The 27,999-nt window shown below is 39.5% G+C and overlaps 1 protein-coding gene and 1 long non-coding RNA gene across 5 annotated transcripts; one reads left to right on the top strand and one right to left on the bottom strand.

Moving 5' to 3' along the window:
• Positions 1-1,109: 1,109 nt before the first annotated feature.
• Positions 1,110-23,922, bottom strand: CSNK1D (casein kinase 1 delta). Of its 4 annotated transcripts, none has more exons than XR_003571869.1 (10): positions 23,597-23,922; positions 19,666-19,776; positions 17,866-18,014; positions 17,313-17,541; positions 16,778-16,948; positions 15,139-15,287; positions 14,396-14,567; positions 13,957-14,096; positions 3,240-3,423; positions 1,110-1,299 (listed from the first exon to the last, which is right to left on the bottom strand). XR_003571869.1 is itself a non-coding variant. In XM_027889789.1 (10 exons), the coding sequence occupies exons 1-9, from the start codon at positions 23,670-23,672 to the stop codon at positions 7,507-7,509; spliced, it is 1,230 nt and encodes a 409-aa protein (XP_027745590.1). In that variant the 5' UTR covers positions 23,673-23,922; the 3' UTR covers positions 5,155-5,662; positions 7,473-7,506. The 4 variants fall into 4 exon arrangements, 3 of the variants coding, with proteins under 3 accessions (XP_027745589.1, XP_027745588.1, XP_027745590.1); XM_027889789.1 differs by lacking the exons at positions 1,110-1,299; positions 3,240-3,423 and adding exons at positions 5,155-5,662; positions 7,473-7,539; XM_027889788.1 differs by lacking the exon at positions 1,110-1,299 and having other exon boundaries at positions 2,293-3,423.
• Positions 23,923-25,056: 1,134 nt separating this feature from the next.
• Positions 25,057-26,514, top strand: LOC114060372. Its single transcript, XR_003571873.1, has 2 exons — positions 25,057-25,214; positions 26,143-26,514. It is a non-coding gene; the product is annotated as an uncharacterized LOC114060372 (long non-coding RNA).
• The last annotated feature ends 1,485 nt before the right edge of the window (positions 26,515-27,999 follow it).

Below are 27,999 nucleotides of genomic sequence, written 5' to 3'. Positions count from 1 at the left end.
TGTTCTTTTGCTGTAAATGATCCTGAAGACTATTTTAAAGCATCAACTAATTTAAAATAAGAGCTATTACTTTTGTGCTGGTCTGTGTAAAAATTCATGTTCTCCTCTGAGGAGTGCTCCAGGTTTTTGTTTGCAGGTAAAGTGTTATAAACTACTATGACTTACAAAGCCCTAAATATTTTGAGTAGTGACCTGCTACCAAGCTGTCTATTGTCAAATGCGGCTCTTTGGAACTTGAAAATTCCTAAGAAAAGCGTAAGAATACGTTAATGGTGGGGGGTTTTAGGATCTTACGATACCCTACATAAGACTGGCTCCTCAAGGTATAATCTTAAGGCTACACCCAAGTGAATCAAAATTAGTCTCTTAAAGGTAACAAGACGTACCTTTTGCTATCCACAAGGTTGACACCTACTTGTGCTTAATTCTAAGTATCTGGTGAGAAATTTTTGAGAAATCCTTCTAAGATCATCTTCAACTGTATAATTACACTGAAAAGATCATAGGTCTAGTTTACACAAAACCCCATGTTTGAATAAATATTTGGTTGCCTTTTTTATGCTAGATTAAGTTAAATTGGTAAGACCTATGGTGTAATCAATTTGCTACCCCCCTGGCCAGATCAAGATGTAGATATGCTGCTTCAGGAATCAATGTTACTGGGTGGACTGAAATGACAGAGCTTACTAGCATGCAGCCCATCCTTGTGACAGAAAACTAGAGTTTAGCTTTGCCTCTGGTACTCCTTGTGTCTGAAAGAAGTAAAAAGGCCATCTGCTGTAGAGGAAAATGGGCACAACTTGAGTTGCACAGTTGTTATTCCCTGCTGTTGGACCTGTTGGAAGAACAGGTCCACCAATACTGGAAGAGTAAACAACCTTGAAAATAGCAGAGTACTGCATATGAGAAGCCATGGCTTTGGAATGTATTATTTTAGCAGCTTTCTACTGCTTCTGGAATAGAGCTTGCCTTCGTGTCAGTAGGAAAAAGGTGAATCTACTAAAAACTCAGGGCTCTTAAAAACACTTTGCAAGTGACACAGGCTGTGAGATCAGGAGTCCTGTTTTTGTCAGAGAAAGTATGGCAAGTTAGAGTAAAAAGCTACTTACCTCTGGTTATACATTGTTTGTTCCTTGACGATCTCCATACTTGCTTCATCATCTCAGCAACATTCCAGCTGGCAATGTTCCTCGCTACCCCAGATGAACACCTCAGAGCATTAAGAAAGGATACTTCTTGCTCTGCTTCCCTCTTCATCTACTTCTCTTTCAGCAGTTTAAACCCTTTTACAGTAAGTCTCTGAATCCAATGAAGTAGTATATCTAGGTTTTAGTATTTAAAATTCTTAAACTGCAAAAGGCTTTTCAGTCTTGCTGAAAAACATGTCATAAGATCAATTGTTGAAAATGACAGTCAAACTTAAAATACAATTTCTTAGCAGTGAGAGCAGAGAAACATTTGCTGTTCGGGGTCTTCTAAGAAAAAACTCTGTGCATGACCTCAAATTACCCTTGTTTATGCTTTCCTTAAGGATTGTGGGCAATACCAGAACCTCTCATTGCTTTCGTGACTATAACACTTGGAGGTCCAAAGCAAGCCGAACACTGTAATTAAACAAAAATGTTTTTTCTTGTTATGCACAAGACTAAACATTTTCTTTCCAGTGCATAATGTACAAATGAATTCTTGTCTTGTTCCATATCCCGTCCCAAGCATCCTGGATTGGTCACAGCAAAGACACAGTAGACAAGGACTTGATACTTTACGATGACCCACACAATTTCTCCTTTTTCCACATTATTCTTCGTCCATTATGCTTACATGTATCCCAGACCTAGATCTTACACAGTCTGAATCAAGAATTCTCCCAAAATGAGATTAACAAAGAACGCGATCTTAAAATTTTTTGTTCAATGTACTTTTTTTTCTAGATTCTCTATGTATAGATGTTTTCTGGTGTCCCTCTGCCTGTAGCATGTGGTTTTGATAGAAGAACCAAAACGTACTAGTCTTAATAACATTAAGCAAGAAAAAAAACAATGTCTGAGAAGAAGTCATAAAGTCTTAATCCCATGCAAGCAAATATCTGCTGATAAAGTAAGTAGAATTTTGCTGTGAAACAAATTCTTAATGAAGATCAGGCCTCTGAGCACTCTCCTGGTACAAAAGCATTGAAAAATGCACACAATCTATACATTTCAGGTTCAAACAGCCACTTAAATCTGACATACACATGGAAAGTCAATAATTGTCGCCTGAATGAACTGGTTTTAATAACAAAGTACTGCACTCTTTCACAGTAAAACCATTTTATTATTAACTTGTCTCATCCAGTGAATTTTAAAAGCTACTCTGTTGTAGGATTAAGTTCATGGATTACAATTCTTCACAACCAGATTAAATCTAGATTTCTGACCAGACAGCTCAGCGTTATTAAAAATCGAGCAGCGTTGTTTGTTTTCACTTGATATTTTGTACACACCAAGTGCAGTTTTTGCTAAGCGGAGGTTGAAGAACAAAATACAGACCTTTTTATTTCATTCTTTTACAAAGAGAAAATAAATATTCTTGAAATGAACATGTATGCTACAATTAAGGGTCAGTGCTACACTAGGCTTTGGGACGAGGGAAAACAAAGACAAATAGTTGTGCTTATGACATTTTATCCCACCAGAGAATAAAGGATGAGTTCTGCATGCCTTCATCTAAGGGATATTTTGAATACTTCTGTGAAGTTAACACTGAATATATGGACTCAAATGTTTTTTAATTAATATCTCTCTTAAAGCATAGGATTTATTTTCGATTGAAGTACTTCTATCATGAAGAACTCAAGGATTCTGTAACCATTCAAGATTATGTAAAACAGCAGCATAGATGGTATTTTCCACATAAAGGCATATAGCCAGTTCTAAATGAAAACTATGAGAATAAATTAAAATATCCTTCCAACTTTTAAAGGCCTGCTAATAAGAAACAGGAAGAATTCTTGAAGGTGCATCTGCCCTCAGATTATAAGAAGACTTTTGAGAATAACACAGCAAAAGCCAGGATTTTATTATACAAGACATTGTGGGTAGAGCTCAGTATTTTTCTTGCTCTTATCTTAGCTCCCATAACTGAACCACTCTCAATTCTTTTACCATACATCTTTATCAGTACCATGTATTACTTGATAAGCAAAAGCATTTGAAAAAAACCCCCAACTTCTGGAAATGAAGCAATATTTAAACATTTACCTTTAAAGAGACAAAATACATGCTTTCTGTGAGCAAAGCAATTAATGTTTTCTCTTTCTTCCTGTATACCCCAACTGCTGCATTCTGATCACAACTACCAAAATCCTTCAGTGCAAGTTTTGGTATCAGGACAATATCATCAAATGTTTGCAACTGACAATGTTCTTTGTAGGTACAGAAACCCCTTAAAAAAAAAAAAAAAAAGAGAGAGAGAGAAAAAAGTTGCATCAAGTAAAGGATAAGGATTCATTGTAAGTAAGTTACACCAAAGAAGAATAGAAGTTATTTTGAATGTATTTACACAACGGCTAAAGTACACAAATACAGTGGTAGTACAAATGAAGTGCTAGTTTTCAGTACATGGGTTTACACAGACATTTTAACTATTTTCTGCATGTTGGAATTTAACCATTATGAGGGACAAAAATTGCCCAGAAGTGAGTACAATTCTAGAAGTCTGCAGTCAACTTTTAAGTGTAGCACAGCAATCTAATGGTCCAGACACAGAGAGAATAAAAAGGCTGCTTTTGTAAATCCCTCAAACATTACATTATTAACCACAGATATTTACAAGGAAAGCACAGTGAAGTGTAAAAAGGTTCAAATGGTAGTGCACATGCCTAAAATACCAAGGTTTATAGTAACTGAGGAAGTCATTCCCTTATGCAAACTTATCTGTGTATCAACTTCTTAAGCTTTTCCACTATACTCTCCCCAAACACGTTTCCCCAGTCTGACCCGAAGTACACACAAGCAAATAGCTGTCATTATGAAAACATTCAAAGAAGAATGATAATATGTAGTATGTGGACTTCTGAGAGGGGCAAAAAAGAATTTGTAAAGACCCAAACAGTAAAAACTACCCTCCCTAAAAATTTGAAGACCAATACACATTTAAAAAATTGTTTCCAAGCAGGGAAGAATTTCTCAAAATACTTAACTGTTCAGTCAAAATCTCTGTGTATACTTCCATTTCCAACATGGAATTTTCCACTATTTCATTCATAATAGTTCTGATACTGTTCATGAAGACAGAACACCTACTTTTATGAGACCATTTACAGTAACAAACAATATGAGGAATTTCCCATATCCCATAACCAACAAGTGCTAACAACAGCTTTTTGGACAATGTGAGCATGTTGAGTCATTCACGCCTAGCTAATGATTCTGGGCATACTCAGGTTGAATATAATTAAGAACTGATTATGGTATGCACCTGAATTGTAAAAATTCTCAGGATTTCACAGAAAAAATAGGTTGCTATGTTTGGGGGAGTTTTGTTTTGTTTTGTTTTCCTAATAATTCCTTTTTTGAGTCTTGGTGTGTCACAAAAGGCCTAAATCAATCCATTTATTTATTTATAAGCATGTGAATACTGAATGAAACATGCAAATTGACTGAAGACTCAATAGCAACATCTATTTTCCACTTGCAATAGCCTCCAAGCTAACCAGCCTCAGAAATGAGGAAACAAAATCTTCCCAGTAAAATCAATGTTTGAAACTACACATTTACTCAAACTAAGCAGAGAGATAGGACAAGCTGTCAAATTCTAAATCCCTCAAATGCCAGTCTTTCACTTTGTCCTTTGTGGTTTTTACAAAAAAAGAAATCTATCTGTACAATCTTCACTATACTTAAGACTCTCCTGCAGAGTATTTAGTTCTCCTCTTTTATGAAAAAGAATGAGTATTAAAAATTCTTTTGTGTTACATAGAAAGTTAAATGTCCAGTGTGAATGAAGACAGCAAACAGCAAAATAACAATTTTAAAAATTTCATGGGAAAACTGACTCAATCAGAATGGGCCCATACATGAAAGTAAACAGTTTAAATAACATCAGATAGTTTTGATTCATTTACATGTTCCCTGGCAGACTAATCTTTTAAACAAGAAATTTCAAGTCGTTGTCTTTAGTTCAGGTTTGTTTATATTCCACATTTTTAAATCAGACAAAGGCAAGAGTTCTTTACAGAGAATTAAGCCAATAATTTTAGCAAAATGATACAAAAAACTTTCTTAAACCAAGTAAAAGATTTATAGTTACAGTAGAATAATAAAAAGGGGGTAAAGTCTGCCGCCTGTGGAGGGAAAACTGAAATGGCCATCCAATAACAGGCGGTTAACTCTGTAAACCATCCTTCTTTTCTAGCCCTGTTACCACAGGGTTTCTCTTAAGGTCATTGGGTTTCTGGCAAAAGCGTCCTGTATCGGCAGCTGCTGGAGTCTGTGCATGTTCCTCCAAGTGCCTTTTAGGTCACATGGAGAACTCCAATTTCCGCTCTAGTTTAGGGTATTTTTGCTAGTAAAGCCATCGGTAAAACAGGAGATCAGCCATGCATTATCTGCCCTCCATGGCAAAATAATTTTCATCGGTGCACAGCAGACTGGAGAACACTGGTAGTCACCCGAGCAGGAATCTACCAAAGCCAAAAAACAAGACAATATCAGCACATATCCTTCCAGTTAACACACAAGTATCTCTCAATGCACTTTTAAACAATTCATTGCCAAATAGAAGTGTGTGAATTTAAAATCCAATGAGGTACACAGTGTTTTACACCCACCTGTAGCTACACAAAGTTCCCTATCATTTTCTTCTTTTATTAGAAGTTAACATGGAAAATTCACCTTTCCAGCCAGAGGGGATGTTTTGAAGAAAAGTGAATAGAGCATAAACAAGCGCAGAAGAAAGAACCAACCAGGTGAAAACACTACCAATGCTCAATAATCTACTCAATGAACACTTAAGTTTTTGGGGAAAAAGTATCGTCAAGAAGGTTAAAAAAAAGCAATTATTTTCAACAGCTTTTCATGGGACATTGTGTTAAAAGATATTCCACTTATTTCCATAGCTTGAGCTACGGCAAGTAAGAGTGTAACATCACGGAAATAACACTTTCACCGTGAAAGTGAAAAACAACCAAACATCTCAGCAATTTAAGAAGCAAGAAATTTCCAAGCAACTGGATCAGTATTCAGTATTCATTTCAGTTGTCAACAGCTACAAATACTAAGGCATACAATAAAGGCCAACCAATGCAGGTAGAACCCTGAGCAGACCACAATTTGCACGTCTCCAGCACACAGGCTTTTCAATGCAAAGTTTTAGGTTTGCTTTTTTGCATTTATTAATGTATTTTTTTTTACTAAGGTCTGATAATTGGTCTTCAAAGTGTTAAACAGCCATTTACAGTTGCATCTTTTAAAGTCACAAACTGTTCACAAAGCAGCTTGTGCACAGTCAGCCAAGCACACAAAGCAGAAGGAGAAAACAGAAGAGGAATAGCAGAATTCTTTACCAACTAGAGATATAGGATTTGTGCAAGCGTAGGCTTTACAGAGAAAGTGAGACAGCAGACAGAGCTATTTTATTAAGGAACAGAAAAAATCCCACAGCCTTTTTTTTAATAATAAGCAAAGCAAAGAAGCTCCTGAAATACTTAAGAAAAGCATTCTTCAGCCATTAGGGTTCAGATTCCAACTGAAACTTGTTATTTTCCTGATGAAACCTGCTATTGCCAAAAGCAGAACAGACTAAAAGGCCAAAAGCTGCACACAGAGAGGCAGAAACTTCTACTACAATGAACAGCGGAAAAGAGCTCTAAATACCCAAATCCAAGCCTGTCTACCGCCGAGATGCTCATGTTCAAATGATTCTCGTTAGTATGTGAACATTTTTTAAATGTACATCTAAATAGATCTGTGTACTTTTAAAATGAGAGCTCATAGGGCATGGGGAAGAATATAAAACAGTGAAAAATGGATAAAGCTGTAGTAGAACATTCCATTCATGACAAGACAGAGCCTCATTTGAGTAATATTGTCAATTGAATCTTCATATAAGTATTTTGCTTTTATGATTCTGAAGCAGATCTGGTTTTAAATGGATGACATACTGCTGCATCAACATCCCTGGAAAGACAGGTAATTCTCAAGCAGTTAAAATTTATTTTATTTATTGATGATACTTGAACAATTTTAGGGACTTTTAAAGTCACTATTTTTGTCAATTCTGCTTAGCAGTCCAAGTGGAACAGCAGCAATAACTCAACTTTTGGAAGAACATTTATTTTTAAGTTAGAGAAAAATCAATGCTTTATCAAGCATCTGACAAGAAGGCACAAATAAAATTGAGATCACATGAGGAGAAGAAGCAAAGTCGGATGTTTCGAAAGAGTTTTTTTCCCACCCCATCCAAAGTTTTGGTGTCTAATGAGAAGCACTCACCCAGTGCTGCCTTCCAACGAAAGGAGACGAGCAGCTACTTGCCATGGTGTTCGAAAGGAATGCTATTCTGAGGTAGGGGAAAAGACAGCAGTTTGTATCAGTTCCACTGCCTCAATATATAATTAAGATGTCTAACAAAAATCCAACTTGAACTTGCAGTAGCAACTCTATCTTTTGAGGAGCTCTGATTTCATAGGACATTTCCAACATATTAAGAGATATATAAAAGGAACAAATCGTTAATCTGCAAAGAAAGCTGACAGGGTCAGAAGAAAATACAGTGTATGATGCCTATTAAGATGGATATATGGCGAAAGATTTGCTGATGAGGAAATAAAAAATGTAGAGGCACTGGAAGTATGGCACAGCCTGTAAATTCTTCAATGCCAGGGTGGGCTACAGTCTTCTAGAAACTTGTCCTGTCAGACTTAATAAAAAATTTCTTTGTGCAGTACTCCAATCTTTTCTTCCAAATAGAGAGAGAATATCTCTATTACCAGTAGGAATTTGGCACAGCTTTGACTGTTGGATGCCAAATATGCTGCATTCAAGAAAAAAAATTAAACAACTTACTGTACACCATGAACAGTCAGACTGAACCTTTCGTCGAAGGAAATAAAGGCTACTCACCCATAACTAAACTCTTGAGATAACCACTGCTTTCAGGACGCAGCCTGTGGACCGACAGCACTGATTCAAAGTAGTGTTTACTGAAATACTGGTTACCTCCTTTGCTATACCTCTTAACATTTAAAAACTACATGTCAAGGAGACTTAGGGAACAATTCACTTACAGAGCTTAAGAGTAGAAAGATCTTTTAACAGCCAGTATGATTTTCTGTCCAATATAGATCACAATCCTTCATTGCACACAAACCTGTAATTTAGGCTTGCTTTAGACTCAAATACACAACTGAGAAATGAATCCAGTTTTGATGCAAAGGCAAAGAGGACAGATGATCTACTTATTTTAGAAGTTCTTTCAGTAGCTAACTACCTTCATTTAGACCTCTATGTTGCCCTTCTCTACATGTGCGGTTTTAATTTTAAGCAATACGTTCTTCACATGTTTTCTGCATAAACATTAGTTCTTGTTAAAAATCATTGTCTCTCAAATACTACACCAACTAATTCAACTCGTTCTCTTACCTTTCAGACAAACTAAAAGAAATGGATTTAAACCCCTTGCATTATATAATTTGTTTTCCTAATCCATCTTATTAATGACACAAAATAACCTCTCCACTTCTGTTCATTACTGTATCGTAGATTCAAGGATGAATTTGCACCTTTTCATTATGATATCGTGCTAACCTTTCCAACATTATATTTGCCTCTTTGGTCATTCCTTACCACAGATACAGTTCTAACATATGGCCTCCACTCCTTCATCCTAATCAGAATTTGGAATACTGCAGAAATATACATTTTATTAGAACAGGCTTTGCTTGAGAGCTCAACCCTCACTAATGTTTCTGTTTATCAATGACAACTTACAGGTTTTTCTCTGTTACATTCACTTCATACAATCAAGAAAAGTACTGAATAACGTGCCACAGAATTTACAAAATTTCTTTAGACACACTTGAAAGTTTTATGAACCCTTTCACAGACATGCTAGTTGTCACTCCAATAAAGACTTATTACTTAGTGGTACTAAGTGTTAGTCCTTTTAATAAGAATTACTTAGGTTTTATGTGGACAATATCTCGGATGTGGGAAATAAATGACACCTACTTTGCTATGCTTACCAATTACCATTTTCCGTGAGCATTAAATTTCTCTGAGAACATAAGAAAATTTTGGTTCCTATTACCTACAGTCACAGCCTTAGTTTTTCAGTTTCAGTCTGAAGGGATCAGAACTCAATTTGGAAGAAAGATAAAAACGTCATCTTTAAGAATGTCTACTTAGAGGCAAGTAGCTTTCATTATTTCTTTGACTAGCCCTTCTTCTAGATGAACAGAGATTACAGATGCCCCACTGCCTTGCGAAACCAAGGCCTCCAAATAAATAACAAAAATAATCTATCAAGTTATAAATAAGTACTCTAACAAACATAGTTTGTAACAGAAGACATCTGCAGGTCTGTATGGCAAACTAAAAGTTGCTTTCTGGCAGGAGTTTAGTTTAACTACTTCTTGAAAAAGAAACAGTGGTAGCATAATTACTTAAGACTTGACTCTGTCACATAACTTGAATAGTTAATGTTTTCCTGACTGAGAATAAGGTATGAAGATAACTGAAAACCCATGGCTTTAACTGGTAACCTAGTTAACATCTAAGAATAAATTTTGATTATGGAAGAACTACTTTAATATTATGAGGACTGTAAGAGCATAAGCTATGAAAACATGCAACTTGAGCCATCTTGCCTGCTACGGAGTAAGTGCAAACTGGGAAAATGAAAGCACATTTTTTCTAACAAGCTCAAGTGGAAGTGTTGTAAGGTGAAGTTTAAGTCAAGTGTTTCAGCCACACCACCAAGTTGCAAAAGTGAAGGGAAAGACTGAGAGAATGAAGAACCACCCACTGTAGGAAAAGGCTGGGTTTGAGACCATTTAAGGAACCTGTAAGTGCACAATCCACGGGATCTGATGAGATACATCCATGGGTCCTGAGAGAACTGGCTGAGGAAGGGGCTATACCACTATCCATTATATCTGAGAAGTATAGTTCCCACTGACTGGAAAAGGGGAAATATAAGCCCTATTTTTATAAAAGGAAATAAACCACAGGGAAGTCCAGGCCAGTCAGTCTCACTTCAGCGTCTGGCAAAATCCTGTAGGAGATCCTCCTGGAAAGTACGCTAAGGCACATGGAAAATGAGGTGATTGGTGACAGCCAATATGGCTTCACTAAAGGTAAATTGTGCCTGACTAATTTGGTGGCCTTCTACGATGGGGTTAAGCAGTGGTAGACAAGGGATGAGTAACTGACATCACCCACCCGAACTCGTGCAAAGCATCTGACACTGTCTCGCACGACATCTTTGTCTCTAAACTGGAGAGACATGGATTTGACACACGGACCGCTCGGTGGATAGGGAACTGGCCAGACTGTTGCACTCTAAGAGTTGTGGTCAGTGGTTCCATGTCCATGTGGAAAGGAGTGACAAGTGGTGTTTGTTCCTCACGGGTCAGTATTGGAACCAGCACCGTTTAACATCTTTGTCAGTGACACGGACAGGGGATCGAGGGCACCCTCAGCAAGTCTGCTGACAACACCAAACTGTGTGATGCAGTCAACATGCTGCAGGGAAGGGATGCCATACAGGGGGACCTTGACATGCTTGAGCAGTGGGCCTCTGTGAACCTCATGTAGTTCAACAACGTCAAGTGCAAGCTCCTGCACCTGGGTCGGGTCAGTCTCAAGCAGAAGTGCAGGCTGGATGGAGAATGGATCGAGAGCAGCCCTGGAGAATGGATCGAGAGCAGCCCTGGAGAATGTCTTCGGGGTGTTCACAGATGAAAACTCAACATGACTCGGCCATGTGCGCTTGTAGCCCTGAAGGTCAACCCTGTCCTGGGCTGCATCAAAAGAAGAGTGACCAACAGATAGAGGGAGGGGATTCTCCTGCTCTGTTCTGCTTTTACCAGACCCCACTTGGAGTACTGTGTCCTGGTCTGGGGCCCCCAACACAAGAATGATGTTGACCTGTCAGAATGAGTCCAGAGGAGAGCCATTAAGTTGATCACAGGGCTGTATGATCTCAGCATATCCCATCACAATATGCTGAGAGTTGAGGCTGTTCAGCCTGGAGAAGGGAAGGCTCTGGGAAGACTTAGAGCAGCCTTCCAATATCTGAAGTGCGCTTACAAGAAGGCTGGAGAGGGGCAAAGTGACTGGCCTTAAACTGAAGGAGCGTAGATTTAGATATTGGGAAGAAATTCTTTACTACAAAGGTGGTGAGGCATTGGAACAGGTTGCCCAAGAGAGGTTGTGGATGCCTCATCCCTGGAGATGTTCAAGGCAAAGTTGAACAGGGCTCTAAGTAACTTGGCCGAGTGGAAGGTTCTCTGCCCGTGGTAGAGGGGTTGCGACAAGATGATCCTTAAAGTCCCTTCTAACCCAGCCCATTCCCTCTGCAAATCTCTCTTGCCTTCCTATTACAACAGGCCCATGGGAATCTGTTTACATTACACTATAGTCACACACTGTGACCCTGAGAGTAGATCAGCTGGTTAGAACATGGTGCTATTAACACCAAGGTTGTGGGTTTGATCCCTCTATGGGCAATTCACTTAAGAGTTGAACTTAATCCTTGTGGATCTATTCGAACTCAGAAAAGTCTCTGATTCTGTGATTCTATTATTCGGTCACCGTAAGTAGATACTAGCAGTGGTTCAGTGTCTTGATTAAGAACTAAAATGAAGACAACAGATGATAAATGATTAGTTCTAACAAACTCAGAGATCCCAACCAGGCTGCTATTGGGATTGTAAAGAAGTCAACCAAGTGATTCCATACTTGGAGCAGAGTGTTTAAAAGGGCAAATATGGAGATGTGCTAGTAAGGCAGACAGTACTGTTGGCCCACATCACAAATTACACATCTGGATGTTCAAAGACTACTCAAAAAAACCCCACACAGCCCTACACAGACTCAGAGTGTTTCCATTTTACAAGCTAGGCAGAACCAAAACATATCTGCAAGCCCACTTGTCTTACTCATACCTTACAAAGTTTAGAAAAGTGTCACCTGCACACTGAGTAACATGACATTAACACAGAAAAAAAATTAAAGATATACCCTCTCTTAACACAATCAAGCGACATCACTGTATTTATTTCTGTTACTGATACTACTTATTTATCTGACAAGTAATGGAGACACAGCATCTGAGATTTGTTCAGAATGCCAGAGACAAATCCTGGGCATACACACTTCTCCAGGAAACCATCTTTACATTTGAGTAAAGGTTCAGGGAGAACTCTGCATCACAGCCTCACGGAACACCCAAGGTCAAAAGGGGCCCCTGGAAACCATATAGTCTAATCTCACTATACAAAGCACAGTCAACTAGAACAGGCCACTCAGGACAATGTCCAATTGGGCTCCTAGTAATTTGGAAAAGGGAAACTCCAGTACCTGTTACAGTCTTTGCCCACTTCCATAGTAAAAAGGTTTATTCGTATGTTTAAATGGAATGTGTTATATTTCAATTTGTGCCCGTTGTCCATTCATCGGATATCACTGTGAAGAGTCTAGTTGCACCTTCTTTACATTCTTTTATCAGTTATTTATGCATATTTACAAGATCCATAACTATGCACAATTCTACCCTCTTTGTTTTCATATTATTTAAAATAAAAATATTTCAGCATGAGAATTTCTGGTGGCAAGAATTGCAGTTCAGCAAATAATTTAAGATGGCAAAACTGGCCACCAAAGTGAATTCAGAAAATGTCATCTATCCCCTCTTCTCGTCCAGTCACTTCTGCTCCTGAACTCTTCATCCCTTGTACAAGCACAAATATCTGTGCAGCTATATAGTTAAACAACCTATTCACCTTAAAAGCCCAAAATATCCCACTTGACTTTTATTACAGCAGAATTGCTTCTCCAACCCAATTCACCCTCAGTCTTCATTAGAAATCTATGTCCATCTAAATAAAAAAGCCTTCTTTCCAGCACTATGATTTCACATATAAGAACATGTACTATCCCAAATAATGAACTCCCCCAATTAAATGATGAAGCCAAAAGGAACAGGGTTAATTTTTGTCAGTGTTCCCTGCCAATGAGGAATGAGTCCATGGCAAAAATTATGCAGAGAAAGGAATGTTACTGCCTACACTTTTACATTTTAGCACAAAGAGTTAAAAACATATTTAAACACTGTCAGTCTTAAAAAGAAACATTCCTAAAGTCTGTTTGCTAAGTCACTGTGACCATCAAGGATGATTTCAGCGCTGACTACGAATCACTACCATTCATCCTCCTGCCATTCTCTTCAAACGAGCCCTCTGCCACCCATCCATCATCCATGTATGTTGCCTCCTATTGGCTCTGAATTAAGAGCACTACACTGTATTTCTTCACTAGTACACCTTCCTATACTTCACCAACTATTTCTCGTCTTTTCTGCACCAATACTCTCTGCTCGGTTGATTCGGAAACATGACTCACAACTGCCTCTTACTCTGCTTCTTCACTGGTAACAGATACAAGAAAGTCAATGAATAAAGGAGCTAAATCTCATCACCGTAGGTAAAAATGCTGTCTCTCGACAATTTCCCATCATCTCAGACACCAATGACTTTATTGCTTGGAGTATTTTATGCTGATTGCTGTCAAGGTAAAAAAAAAAAAATTCTTTACAGGCACATCACATTCAGGCTAAGCGCCAAGTATTTATATGAATAAACATCATCTGCAAAATCAGTAAAAAATCACATCACTTAGTTGGTAAGTTCTTTTGGCAAATGAACTTTATTAAATCACCCTCATTTCTTTCAGTACATAGGGGTTTTTTCTTTACCTGCGAAGTTGACATGCGAGAGGTATCTTGTCGGCCTGTTAAGTCGGACGAGGAGATATTGACTGGGGCTCCACGATGCAATCTCATACTCACTTTCCTTTCTCGTTCCATACCAGATACTGGCCGAGGAGAGGTGTTGGCTGTGAGAAAAACTGCATTAGATTCTCATAACAAGAAATGCAATTGTAACATGGTCACTGAAAAAATGACACTTTTGCTGTTTGCACATAAAAATTCCACAAACTCAAACAAGAGAAATCAAGGCCTTTGTTTTACATTCACAGAAATTTAAGTATCAATTAGCACGTAATGAGTGTATATAATTACCTTCAATCTACAAAAAAGGGGTATAAAAACTTAAAAAAACCCCAAACTCTGACTAGAGACAAACTTCAAATTAGTCTACGGGGCGCATCTACCCAGGTACTTGGTTACTTACCAGCATGTGAAGTTGGCGTAAGGGGAGTAGGAGGAGCTACATCTTGCGTTCCTCTCAGCCTGCCAGACGCAGTAGAGGGTAATCCACGCACAGCTGGACTTCGTGTATGTCTTAACCTTTCCTCTCGTTCTCGCCTTTCACGTTCAGCATCTTCAGCCGCTCTGCTTGTACCCTGCGGGTCAAGACTAGTGAACAACTTGGGGATTACTGAGTTTACAACTACATGTTTGGATAAAAATACTGAAAAGAAGGAACCGGACAACACGTAAATTAAAATTTGACATGGCATTCATTATTTTGATAAAATTTCTTTAGAACTGCCATGAATTTTGTTCATACAACTGGTAATATAGTCTTCAAAATGCTGAAGTACACACATACTGCTATGGCAGCTGGACACCTCCCCAGGAGTTGCAAATGACCCATGCTAAAGATCAAGGTGGGATCAAAATAATAATTCCACAACCTAACCTGGTGACTGCCCTAATGGAAGTGTCTCAGAAACCTTACACATTGAAAACCTGTAATTTCAACTTAGTTGTTATTCAACCCGTATATCATGGATATGTATCTCCTGCCTTTACTCATTTCCTGATCTTTTTTTTCCTATAGAATAGAGTTGCCAGGAAGAAAAAGGGAAGACAATCTCATAGGATCTGTTAAGATAGTCAAAACTGACAATGTAATAAAAAAACCCAACCAAAACTGTTAAAAAGTTTTAGAAAGCTATGTCAGATACTCACAAATTTTAACATGTTCCAGTCAAATACATAGTCATAGGAGAACCCTTGTCGATGGAAGAGGTTTCTGAATAATTGCCTCAGATAAGAATAGTCCGGTTTGTCATCAAAACGCAAAGAACGGCAGAAATTCAAGTATGTGGCAAACTCCGCTGTAAGTAAAGAAAGCTTGGTTTTTCTCTTCAGCTTCACATTTGCTTTTTATAATTCTAAATAAAGAAAAAACCAAACCACCCTGAACACAAAAAGCGGGAAATCTCCAAAACATAAGAAAAAGAATAATGCCCTAATACTAGAAATCTACCAAAGGGACCACTATAACCCACCTATCAAGACAACTCTGAAAAATAGTCTATCACAGAGCAGGCAAAGCTCTCACTTGCCAACAGCAGAGAGGACCCATTAGTACAGTTTTTTAACCAACAGTTGACGGTGGAGGAGAGATTTAAAACTTTGTTTTGAATAGACTTAACACAATTTTTTGTGGGACATGGACTAGCATCTCCTTGTTAAGCCACATAAAGATTCACTTCTGCTATCTCACAAAACACACAAAAACTAGGGGACTCAAATTTCCCATGTAAGTCATGCTACATTTTTTGATTTGTAATGGTCTGAAAGTTTGTTTTTAGATGGTAAACAAAATATTAGTTACACAGACAAAAAAAAATAAAATATTGTAGTGAATTCAATACATCAGAGAAAACAGCAGTATCAAAAGACTAGCTTTTGAATTTAAGTCTTTCCAGATGAAATAAGATACTAAAAATTTACGTTAAGGAAGAAATTTTAAAAAATGGTACAAGTCGATTAGTCTTCCCTGCCTGTTAATCCCAGAGAAAAACATAGTTCATGACTGTAAAGGAACATGTACGATGCAACATTTGAAACATATCAAAGATGATGAATTTTCCTACAACCGGAACAAAAACTGTAGCTCTTGTCATTGTAACTAGTTGCCAAAGCCAAGAGGGGGCAAAGAAGAGACATGATTCCTCATGAAATGAAAATATTCCCTGATGACAGCTATTTTTAAAACAGATTTAAGTATCATTTTTCAGGAATCAAAAATGCCTTGTTATTGTTGTGGCGTAAATAAACTGAGAAACAGAACAGCTTTGAGGTGTAACGTCAGGATACAAGAGGGTTTCTTATGCCTCTCTGAAATGCTAACCTTGAACAGGCCAAACCTGGGATGACAAGTGGCAACTACAAGAGGTTAAGAGGTGCATCTGACTATGCAATCCAATTCATCCACGAAACAGTACCCACACACTTGGAGAAATTGGTAGTTAGTTAAAAACCTGTTTGTCTGTTAAGAGTTATCCAGCCAACACATGTACACAAAACACAGCGCAAATCAGATGTACCAAGCTACCCTTCCACTTCAGGGTACCACAGTTATTATTCACCAAGAGTTCAGACACGGGATAATTAGAAATGCTCTATGAACACAAAGATCCTAGTCTTGACAGCACAGTATTTTATCACAGATGCGCCAAATCCTTAGGGGTAGGGGAAGGAAAGTCGGGGCGGGGGTGAAAAGAGAGAGAGGTGAAAAAGACTGGTAGAATTTGGTGTAAAGGAAAGTACCGCTAATACATGAACATGTAGGCCCTAGCATCACAAAAGAGTAACTTACAAGGATATCCTTTACACAAAACCTCAATGGGTGTAGACATTTTCTTTTCACTGATACGTTCATATTTCTGCCTCTTTGTCGCTGCTTTCAATCCCTGCCAGGGGAGGGAGCCCAGGTTAAAATACATCAGTACATAGCCCAAGGACTCCAAGTCATCTCTGCGAGATTGCTCTACAACAGCATAAAAAAGTGAACTCATTAGGTTTCATTTTCTACTGGAAAAACAAAAGACTGCAACAAGACTCATAGAAACCCTTAGAAAAACAAGAGACAGATGAGAGTTACTATGCACATGATAAACTCATTCAGTACAAGAAAGAGCCTACTACCCTTACAGTTATTAAAAAATGTGCTAATTCCAGAGCATTACAAACTGATCAAATCCCACCCAATCAAGAGATGCAAGACCACATATGCTGCACTATTAGTGCCAAAATAGAGACTGTCTACTATGCCCCCTTAAAGGAACATCCACTTTCACTAAAATTACGTGCATTGACACTTAAGTTTCTATTCATTGCTTTCCCCAGCTCACCAATTCCAAGATGAGTGTTGATGGATGCATAACGGGCAGTTCCTGTTAAGTTTTTATTTTCACGATATGGAATATGTTGGTGAGTTCGAGCATCTCGATACTTCTTTGCTAGTCCAAAGTCTATTATGTAGACAAGATTGCCTTTCTTCCCCAGGCCCATTAGGAAGTTATCCGGCTTCACATCTCGGTGGATGAAGTTCTTAGAGTGAATGTATTCAATTCGACTAATCTAAATATAGACAACAAAAACCCCCATTGTCGAGACTAGTTAGGCACACACCTTTTTCTTACAAAAACACTAGCAACACTGTCTTTGTAGCAAAAGAGGCAAAAAACCTTTTTACTGTAAATTCTAAGGGCATTAACAAGAACGTTATATAGAAGACAACAGACTACCCTTTTTTCCAGGTCTTTCCCTGTGTCTACTTTATATTTTCTTGGGGGAAATTTCATCTCTAAGTTACAGAAATAAAATGTTGTTGATTATGATTTCTCAGAAAATTTTAATATCCCAACATGTTGCACTATCACAAAGAACAGAACAGTTTCCTACCATTTGGTCCGCAAGTAGCAGAACTGTCTTGAGACTAAATTTCCTTGAACAAAAATTGAAGAGATCTTCAAGACTTGGCCCCAACAGCTCCATCACCATAACATTGTAGTCCCCTTCAGCTCCACACCATTTAATTGTGGGAATACCCACTACAAAAACGAAACAGTTTATTCAGTATAACAACTTAATTTATACAGTTCATACGCACATATCCTCAAGGCTCTTAAGATGAACTCTAAGGGGGTCATTACTGTGACTGTTTACTGTGAATGTTACTTAGCTTGTAATTTGACAATACTGAGCATTTTTGCTGGATTTGAGCCTTAAGCATTCCACAAACATTAATTCTCATGTCGTCTCCAACCCTGCAATAAGGCACAAATTGGAACTCTGAAAATAAAGACACTGAAAAACCACAAGATATTATTACTGAAGAAGGTCTTAGAAATCAACTTAGTTTCAAAGCCTGCAAAATCACCATGAAATACCTGTCTCTTTCATTTCAATTTGCAATGAATTTTCACTCTTTCTTCATACTTGTCTTTCCTTCAGTTCCACGGTATTTGCTGTTTGGTGAATCTCTAACAAAGTAACACTGTTTAGGAGATGCATTATACATTTGGCTTGAGAGCATGAAAATTAGCTGAAATTTATGGAGAAATGCAGGAACCTTATTTTATACAAAGTTGTAGAAATGCTTAAATATTTTAAATAAACCTGTATGTACATAGCCTTATTCAGAATTTCTAATGTCTTACTTTGAGTTAATTCTACGTATTTTGGTGTGAAATGCAGTAATTCACCCGATTTAAACTCTTGCCTTTGCTTGATATGCATTACTTTATCCTGAATTGTCTTCACAGACAAACCTTTAGAAACTTAACCTTCTGCCACCTGACTCCACTACATCCATCCTCAGAAAGTACCCACCATCACAGCCTTTGTAAGGCCATAAGGAAAGCATTTAACTCTATGAAAGCTATTCCAGTTACAAGCAGTTGACAACTGAATGAGTCAGGAATTCAAAAATACCGAAATGCAAATACACATTATTATCTAGACATCTTACTACTGCACTTTGATTTTGAGATACAGTGTGGAATGTCATCTTTATGCAAAATATCGCCTCTTTTAGGAAGAATTCCAGGGACTATGAAACAGAAGCAAAACTTAACTACACCAGGTTTATGTCCCAGAACTGCACAGGAACCTTACATTTCCACGATTCCAAAATATATGAGGAAGTTATCGTAGCAGAGTACTTACAGGAGCTACGAAGTTGCTTCACTCCTATTTTCCACCACTAATGCCCTTTTGTCTTTGAGTTCTCATAGCAAGGAAATATTTTTAACTCAGAAGGAAAAATACTAACATACGCAACAAAAATTAACCTGAGTTAAAAAAGTTCAGAATTGTGCTACTGCTATAAGCAAATTAGATGAAACGGACAAAACACTGACTACAATCTTTCACTGACCCATGAGAATCATAAGTAAATCAGTTTACTGCTAAATGGGACCAAACTTTGTTTTATATTGCACAAGGTCTTCACATTTTAATGTCATGGGACAGTGAGAAACATCAGAGGATATTATCATGAAGTTTGGTAGCCATGAATTTGGAACTGCTACTTCACATTCCTTAAGGAAGAACTGAGATGCTGCTTTTTACCTACCCTGCTACCTTTCCCACCTTCTCCTTATTTGTCAAAAGAGAACTTGGACATTAAACAATTCCAGGTGGTAGACACAAAGATATAAAACCAGCTAAATCTTTGAAGAAAGAAAATAATTTGCTTGCCTCCACCCTGCATCATTTTGTAGATTTTACTCTCGATGTGAAGCTGAGGATGTTTGGTTTTCACACATTCCAGCTTAATTGCAACCTCCTCTCCGGCAGCAATATCAGTTCCTAAAACCACAAGAATTTAAAACATTGGTCAAATTATTTTTTTGAGATGCGTTTCCTTTGTCAAGACTTAAACAACACAAGTATTGACAAACTATTTCTCAATGGCAAAAACCCAGAGATTATGAAGTACTTTCCGCCACGATTATCTAAAAAATTTTTCCGAAACCTTACAGATACTCTCTGACAGACCAGTATTTAAAAAGACCACTGTCAGACACTGTAACACAAGACGCCAAAATTGCTGCTATCCTATCAAAAAAAACCCACCGAAAATGAGTGCATCTTCTCAAGGGTGTCTTTCCACTTCCAGTTTGTGGTGTAAGTGCTCAGAATGAATATTTACACACCTGGCATGTATCCCCGCCAACCCAAGAAATGCTAGGTATTCAAATCACCTCCTCTTATGCCTTGGAAATAGAGACTCTAACTTCCGTAAATCTCCACATATTTCAGATATATCCTGACACGTTCTGATATTATCTGGTTAGAAGGCAGGCCGTCTACAACCAAGAATTTGTATTCTCAGAAAACTTCAGTTAAATCTCATTAAATTCTTGTTTCAGGAATGAAGTGACTGAAGTAACTGGCTAACCCGTTCGTTTTTGAAGTTTAAATGTACGTAGGGAAAAACTGAGATTCTTGAAAAGAAACAGTCAAGAAAATACATACGCTTACAGCCGAACAACTTAGGAACTGGCAAAAGAAAACGTGTAGCACTTTTTAGACACACTGTCAAGTGTCTACTTTCAGAATTTGGCTTTGTCTTCTCTGCATAACCTCACGGTCAAGGATCATGTGAAATACATCACCTCTATGATCCGATCCCCACCTTGAGAAGCCTAACTTGAAGTCCTCCATTTTTTTTACAAGAAACAGCAAACAATCTTTTTGTACTCACTTTTGCCATGATTAAGATTCCATAGACTTTTACTCTGCTTCACTTTCCAGTAACTCTTCTTAAATTCTTGCCATTCTTTCCATAATTTTTAATTACTGCATATTATTTTCCATTTCCCTTATCTGTACCTTTGCCAGTTCCGTGCCATTTTGGGGAGTCACGCAAACCAGTTAAGACAGATAATGAAAAGAAGTACAATGAGAAGTCACCATTTGTAAATGAAAAAGTAAGTCTAAAGTTGCGAATGTATTTGCTTTTAAACTCCAAACCTCCAACTTACTTGGTATTACAAAGTCCTCTACTGTAAGGAAGGCTTTGAACATTATTTTAATTAGTTTATAATCCAAAATTTATTAAGAAAAATATACATGTAATGCAAGAAACCATGAAAACACAATGACTGCAATGTCTTTGTGACTCGTATCTACTTGATCTCATGGTCCGGGCAACAAAACAAATGCCTACTCTGATCCCTTCACTCCTTTCCATGTTTCATCCTAGTTAGAATATCTAGGAATCTATTTCTTTCATATCTTCCTCTGAAAGAGAACTTAGGTAAATTCCTAAGTTTTCTTTTCTTCAAGTTATCCTTTCTCCTTTATTTGCAACAGTGCCTTACATTTCAAAATCCTGTCCCACAGACCCCCATTCCAAATTCCCGAAGGCAAATTTTGAGGTATGAGGGAGAACAGGAAAAAATATGGAAGGACTATGATACTAACAGTGGTGCTGGCTGCTTATTCCAGAGAAGGGAAAGAGGGAAGGGTTAGACAAAGGGAGGAAGTGCCTCCCCTCTCTTCTAGAGTGTCTTCAACACCCTTGTAGCTGCATTTAAAACAAAAACTGGGGATTGGAAACAGGGAAAAATAATCAAATTTTCTGCTTCAAAGCATAAAACCAAGCTGGAAATACACTCAACTAATCTAAAATTCACTGAGGGCTATCAGAAAGCACATGTACTTAAAAATAATTTATGATTTGTGAAATAACTTTAAAATTTATTTTAAGGCACTTATGTCTGCTCTACAGTCTGAACAACACCAGGCAGAAACTTGATTTTTTTAAAAACCCAACCATGTTTCGTTATCACAAAAAGCACAGTTTTTCAAAAAGCACATTTTCAAATGTCTGTGCTACACGATAATGACAGGCAAACCAAACGGGGGTCTACAAAAGGCTTCAGTTCTTGAGAGACAGTAATTTCCCATGGAAAAATAAACCTATGCCACCAGCTGGATCTTCCACTCATGTGCACCTGTGCTAATTACTGGCTCAGGCATGACATTTGCAATAAGCCCCTACATGTAAATTCATGGCAGTATTTAAAAATAAAGTGTAAAAACTGGAGAATTTATTGTGCAAAATGCAGCATGACATTAATACTAAACACAGTGAAATACTACTTTCTGTACAACTTTACTGGTGTGAGCTGTATGCATAAAAAGTGATAAAAAAAGTTACTTGCACTTTGAATTTATACTATAATATAAACCGATTTATCTGAATAGTAATCAAATGTTTGAGTTTTTCAAACCATCTAAGACTTTTCAGACTTTAATTACTGTCTGAATCACCACCCAAAATCCCAACAGTAGTTAACAAGGACTTTTGCACAAACGTTAGCACAATCCTTCTCACAAGTCTTCAATCTTCTATGCAAGCATTGCAGAGAGAAAGAATCACATTCTCTATCTCTAGACAACCACATATCGTAAGTCAGAAATGTAGATTTTCCGTCAGGCATATGATCTGTATTATGGATAATCAGTATTTCACTATCTTTAAACAAACAGCTTTAGCAAATGAATTATTTTGGAATGCCAGCTGTGCACTGCAACATGAAGTCCTGCTGTCTAGAAAAAACTCCCACCACCCCACATACTGCATGAACTGCCAGACATACCACATACATTATCAAGACACTGCTTTTACCTTCCACAAATATGCAGTAAACATACCTTAGCCCCTGCAAGTTCCACCTTCCCCCCACTTCTTGATTTGCTTTTCAAAGTTAACTCAATTTTCAAAAGCAGAGTACTTGTTTCTATGGGACAAGACATAAAATCCCTTTTTCTTTGGATCTAACACATTTCAGGTGGCTTCAGAATTTGCATAATATATTGAGCATTTAAAAATATCAGCTTTCAAAACCTGACGCACCCACCACTTGTGCTTGTCATAATCATAAGCAGTAGGCTGTTATGTTAGATAGCTATAGAAATGGGTAGGCAAAGACAATTCCGATCCTGTACGTTCTACAATTGCATGTCAATCACGATTAGGGCGACAGCCAAGCAACAGGATTATCCAAATTATGAGGACTGTTCGAAGGATTTAAGGTTTTTTTGAACTGCAACCTAATCACCTGTAGCTGTGGAATTTTTTTTAGGCCTCACAGGTGAAACAAACATCCCCGTAACAGCAATTTTTCCTAGTCCACTGCGGCAATATTTAACTCTGATACACGTTTCTTTCCCAAAATGTTTTTCTCAGTGTGGTGGGTTGTGGGGTTTTTGGGGCATATGTGGTTTTTTCCTTTTTAAATTAGGCGGTTTTTACCTTTCTCCCCATTTTACAGAGGCGAACCGGGCCCAAGGTCACCAGACAACAGGAAGAGGCAGCCAGAATTCCTGATTTCCGCACTGTCCAAATTAGGACATGATATCAACGAAATATTACATTGCTACTGCCGTGGCCCTAGCAAGGTACTTCACATCAAAAGGCATTTGTTGGTCAGCAGCGCAGCCTGAGCTGGAAACGGGGTGAATGAGGTTCCGGGGGTTGCCCCCGGCCCAACCTCGCCGAAGGCTGTGCGTGGGCCGGGCAAAGAGCAGCGCCCAGCGCCCGACCCGGTTAGCCCCCCGGTGTTCTCCAGAGTTACAGAACCGCCAGGTCAGCCCCCGGCGAGCCAACCCTCCTTACCCAGGTAGATGTCCCCGAAGGAGCCGCTCCCGATCTTCCGGCCCAGCCGGTACCGGTTCCCAACCCTCAGCTCCATGGCGGCAGCTCGGCTCGTCCGCGACCCGGTTCTGTTGCTCTGCCCGGCCCGTCGGCTCGCGCTCTGATGCTTCACAGTCCTGCGGCTCCGGATGCCATCGCGGCTCTGGTCTCGCCGCTCGATACTGGCGGCGCAGGCGGCACCGCCGCCGCAGCTCCCCGACAGGATGGACGCGGATTAGCCGCGCAAGCAGCCCCTCAGCGCCGCGGAGCCCGAGCCGCCATTCTGTGTGACCTCACTTCCCTGGCGCCGGCCCCACCGCTCCGCCCCCCCGTGCTCGCTCCGGGCGGGGCCGCGCGGCCCCAGCCCTTCTCACCGGCTCGGTTCGACCGTGGCGGTCGTTCGGGTCGCAGCCTGCCGAGCGTGGGAGGTGTTGTGGTTCCGGCGGCCGTGGGTCACTGTAGTGGCGATGTATTCTGGCAGCGGTGCTTTCTGAGGAGTGCTCATTTGACTGCGGAGTGCCAGGGACAAAGTCTGAGTCATGACCCCGCAAATTTCAGGGGAAAACCCTGTCATTCTTGCTGGAGAGGAGTGTTGGGATCTCCTCTGCCTCTCTGGGCAAGGAAGGATTCCTCAACGGACATATCCAGCACCTCAGCAGAAACCCAAGCCATTAATTTGTTACAGAGGAAAAATTAGTGGTAATTGCTTCTGATCTGTGGAGAATTTCCTTTGGAATGATCAACCAGAGAGCGCATCAAGGCAGAGCATTTCTTTTGGCTCTTTTTTTTTTTTTTTTTTTTTTTTTTTTTTTTTTTTTTTTTTTTTTTTTTTTTTTTTTTTTTTTTTTTTTTCCCAGTTGAATCAGGCCTTCAGTGCATAGTCTGTGTTGTCCTACATGACTGCTTTGGTGCTGGGTCAGAGAGAGAGAAGGGGAATGACTTTTCATTCTCTTGTATTTTTCCAAGCAGAAGTGGGAGGTTGTCTTGCCCCTCCCCAAAGCACTGCAGGCATGTGGGAGTAGCTCCATGCTGGCCCCATTCTCTCAGAAATACCCATGCGGGAGAGGTTTAAGTCTTAATGACAACTCTGTGGTCTCTTGATGGCAAAGACTGGGTCCTACAGTTCCAGCCTGATGAGGGAGAACAGGAACTTCTGTTCTTCATGGCAAACTTTCTGTTACTCCTTGTACAGGTTTTTTTTTGTGTTTGTTTTTTTTTTTTTTTTTCCCCTTTTTTTTTTTTTTTTTTTTCTGTTGTGTGCGTTACTGTCCAGAATCTCTCCAGGAAAAGCTGTTGGAAATATAGAGGTAGAATTGGAATTTAGGTCTGTTCCCTACAAACTCCTACAAAGCCTGAAGGACTGGGCTGATGACTGCTCTAAACGAAGGTGGTTTATTAATATTTTAATAAATATTTCCCATCAGATTTCCCTCAACTCTGAGCAGGAAAGGCAAGGGTTAGGGTCAGGAGTTGTGCAAGTAAGACCTGTTGATTTCTTATGTGCATGTGTCAGTGTGGCAGGGCTGGGACAAGGAGGACTCGTGCAGGTACCTACAAAGAAGGTGGGAATAGGAGCGTGTTGTGGAAAGGAAAATTCCAGGTGGTAAGTGCTGAAAAATTTGTACTTCCCTTGTCCTGTGTTCTGCACTTTGTAATGGGTCAATTAATTGCATAAATTTCCTGGGGACCCTGGAAAATGATGCCCGGTCTGCTGAAAAGTGGGGCCAAAAGAGCAGGACCTGGGTCTGCAAGTGTGGGAGAAACAAGGGAGAGAACAAAGTAGGGGTCATGCTCTGCCTCCAGGAGGGAGGGCAGCAGGAAAGGACATGGACTAAACCACTGAAGTGCTATTCCCCAGGGAGCCCCTGCACAGCACTGAACTTCTTTCTGCACTTGCTGTCCCTTTCTCAGCAGAGCTGACACATTGTGTGCAGGTCCTGGGGGGATGGAGCTGCCAAGGACAAACTTGGGAGGGTGTTTGCAAAGGAAGGGGGTAGAACAAACTCTTCACGTGGTTTTTTTACTTCTGTATCTCACGATAGGAAATACTTCAGAGGGGCTTACATCCAAATAAACCCTGAATATCTCAGGAGGTTTCAGCTGGGAAAAAAGAGCTGTGGAAGAAAACCACCCTAAAAATAGCCAGGGATCATCAGGTTTTCCAGCAAAGAAAAACAAGGACAGAGATGAGGGAATCAGGTACTAATTAATAATGATTTGATGGGTGTAGGAATAATTTCTGTATGTTTTACAGTCCCTCTTTATTCCTGGGATGGTTTTAAAATTATGGCTTTAACAATCAACAAATCCTTGGATCCTAGAGTGGTTTGGGTTGGAAAGAACATCAGGGATCATCTCCTTCCATCTCCTGCCACAGGAAGGGACACTTTCCACTAGACTGTCCAGCCTGGCCTTGGCCACTTCCAGGGATAGGGCAGCCACAGCTCCTCTGTGCCAGGCCGCCTCCCCATCCTCCCAGGGAAGAATGTCTTCTTTATGTGCAATTGTTCCCTTTTTTTCCTCTGCAGGAAGTGGGCTGTGACAAGAGAATTGGCTCCCAGGAGGCTGAGGATCAGGGCAAGCTCTGCACAGGGTACGACTTCCACACCCCCGGGCAAATGGAGAAGAAGTAACATCTGCCTCCAGCTGGCTGGAGTTCCTGTTTACTCTGGGCTTTCTGTCCACCAGGAGGGGATCATGGCCAGAGTCATTCAAACCTGGAGAATGATGGCCTTCACACCATCCCTTCAGCCCGTTCAGGGCAGGCTGCTGCCCATTGGCCCCTGATCGCAATCCCCTTCCTGGATGTGGAAGTGATGGTGTTTAGGGAATGCTGATTGTATTTCCCAAACTTTGGCAACATGGTCATTAAAAAGAGAAAAATATCAAGTCTATGGAAATCCCCTGCAGTTGGGAGCTTGTGGTGCTCTGGATTAAATCTTGGCTTTATAACGTTAAAATTGTGGGTGAGGCGAGGGGCGGTGGCTGAGCAGGGCCAGTGGCGTGCTAGACAAGGCTGGCCCGGGGATTGCGCAGGGACACGGCCTGGAGGTCTCTTCCCTGCGGGGTCACAGCCGTGGGACCTGCCTCCGCCCCACGCAGCGCCTCCTGGTGTGCCCTGCCTATTGTTGGGGACTGTTTTCTTTCCCCGGTCCCGGCCGGTCTGCAAGGTGACGTTCATCGCCAAGGTTTGGGTGCAGGCTGTACTGGGACTGGGGTTTTGTCAGGCAGGATAACTTTTTAATTTTTGAGGCTTCCCGGGAACCGTGTTCTCGAGGGAGTGCTGTAAGCGTGCACCAATAGCCAGCGGTGGCTTGTGGGTAGTGGAGCGGTTGAGGTGTGCTGATGAAGGAGTGGGTGTGTGTAGTGTAGGGTTCTAACCTTGTGTTTGTGGTTTTTTCTGTTTCGTTTTTTTTTACACAATTTTTGATTTTAAGTAAAAAACCTCAGCTGGGGGTTTGTTGGTATTGCCGTGTATTGTTTTGTAATTGTGTTGACCACTGGAATACAATGTATGGCATCTGTGGATTGTACTGTATTTTTACTGTCTTGTAACTTGTATTGTAACTTGTATTGCAATGAGGGGAAAGGGTTAACCTTTTACAGGAAGACTGCTGCAAGGGTTGATGGGAGGTGTAGTCTCTGCAGCAGGCCCCCCGGCTTCTTCCTCAATAAACGGATTTGCTGGTTTGAACTTAAACTGGTTGGTCTGTGAAATTACTGCCACATTTTTGTATATACTATATAGGGCCTAATTAGTGCTCCAAATAAGAGTAACTGAAGGATTACAGATAACCCACACCTTACCTCCATCTGGAGCACTAATTAACAGGCAATTAATTACTAATTAATTGCTAATTATTCCATCAACCAAATTAATTTTTCACCATACGCTAACAAATCATACATGTGCACAAACACACCAAGTAATAAAAACAACGAAAACCAAACCCCCTTATTAATGAGCAATTAATTACTACATAATTACTTAATAAGTCAAATAAAGGAAGTAAGTGTTCCACCAGGACCACCAATTAATAGGCATTTTACAACTAATTAATTCCTTAATGACATTAATTACCTCAGTTTTCCACCAATCAATTAACTAATTAGTATTAGTTAATTAGTCAATACTATATTAACTAATTAATACTATTATATTTCTCATTGTTGTATTACTTTTATCCACTGATTAATTAATTTGATTTTTCCGATAATTTTTTATATAATAAATATTATATATTTTATTTATTTTATTTTTATTTAGGCATTTTATCCAGGCTGGGATTTTCCCTACCTGTCCACCAGCGATTGCCCTCGTTTTTACCCCGAAATGTCCATTCCCTCCCCAGCATGTCCCTTTTGTCCCGTCCAGAATCCCCTTC

Source organism: Empidonax traillii, unplaced genomic scaffold, assembly GCF_003031625.1.
Source record: "Empidonax traillii isolate 1590-97213 ecotype Southwest subspecies unplaced genomic scaffold, ASM303162v1 scaffold272:size679582, whole genome shotgun sequence".
NCBI lineage: Eukaryota > Metazoa > Chordata > Aves > Passeriformes > Tyrannidae > Empidonax > Empidonax traillii.
Note: the sequence above shows the minus strand (reverse complement) of the source record. Positions and strands in the feature narration are given on the sequence as shown.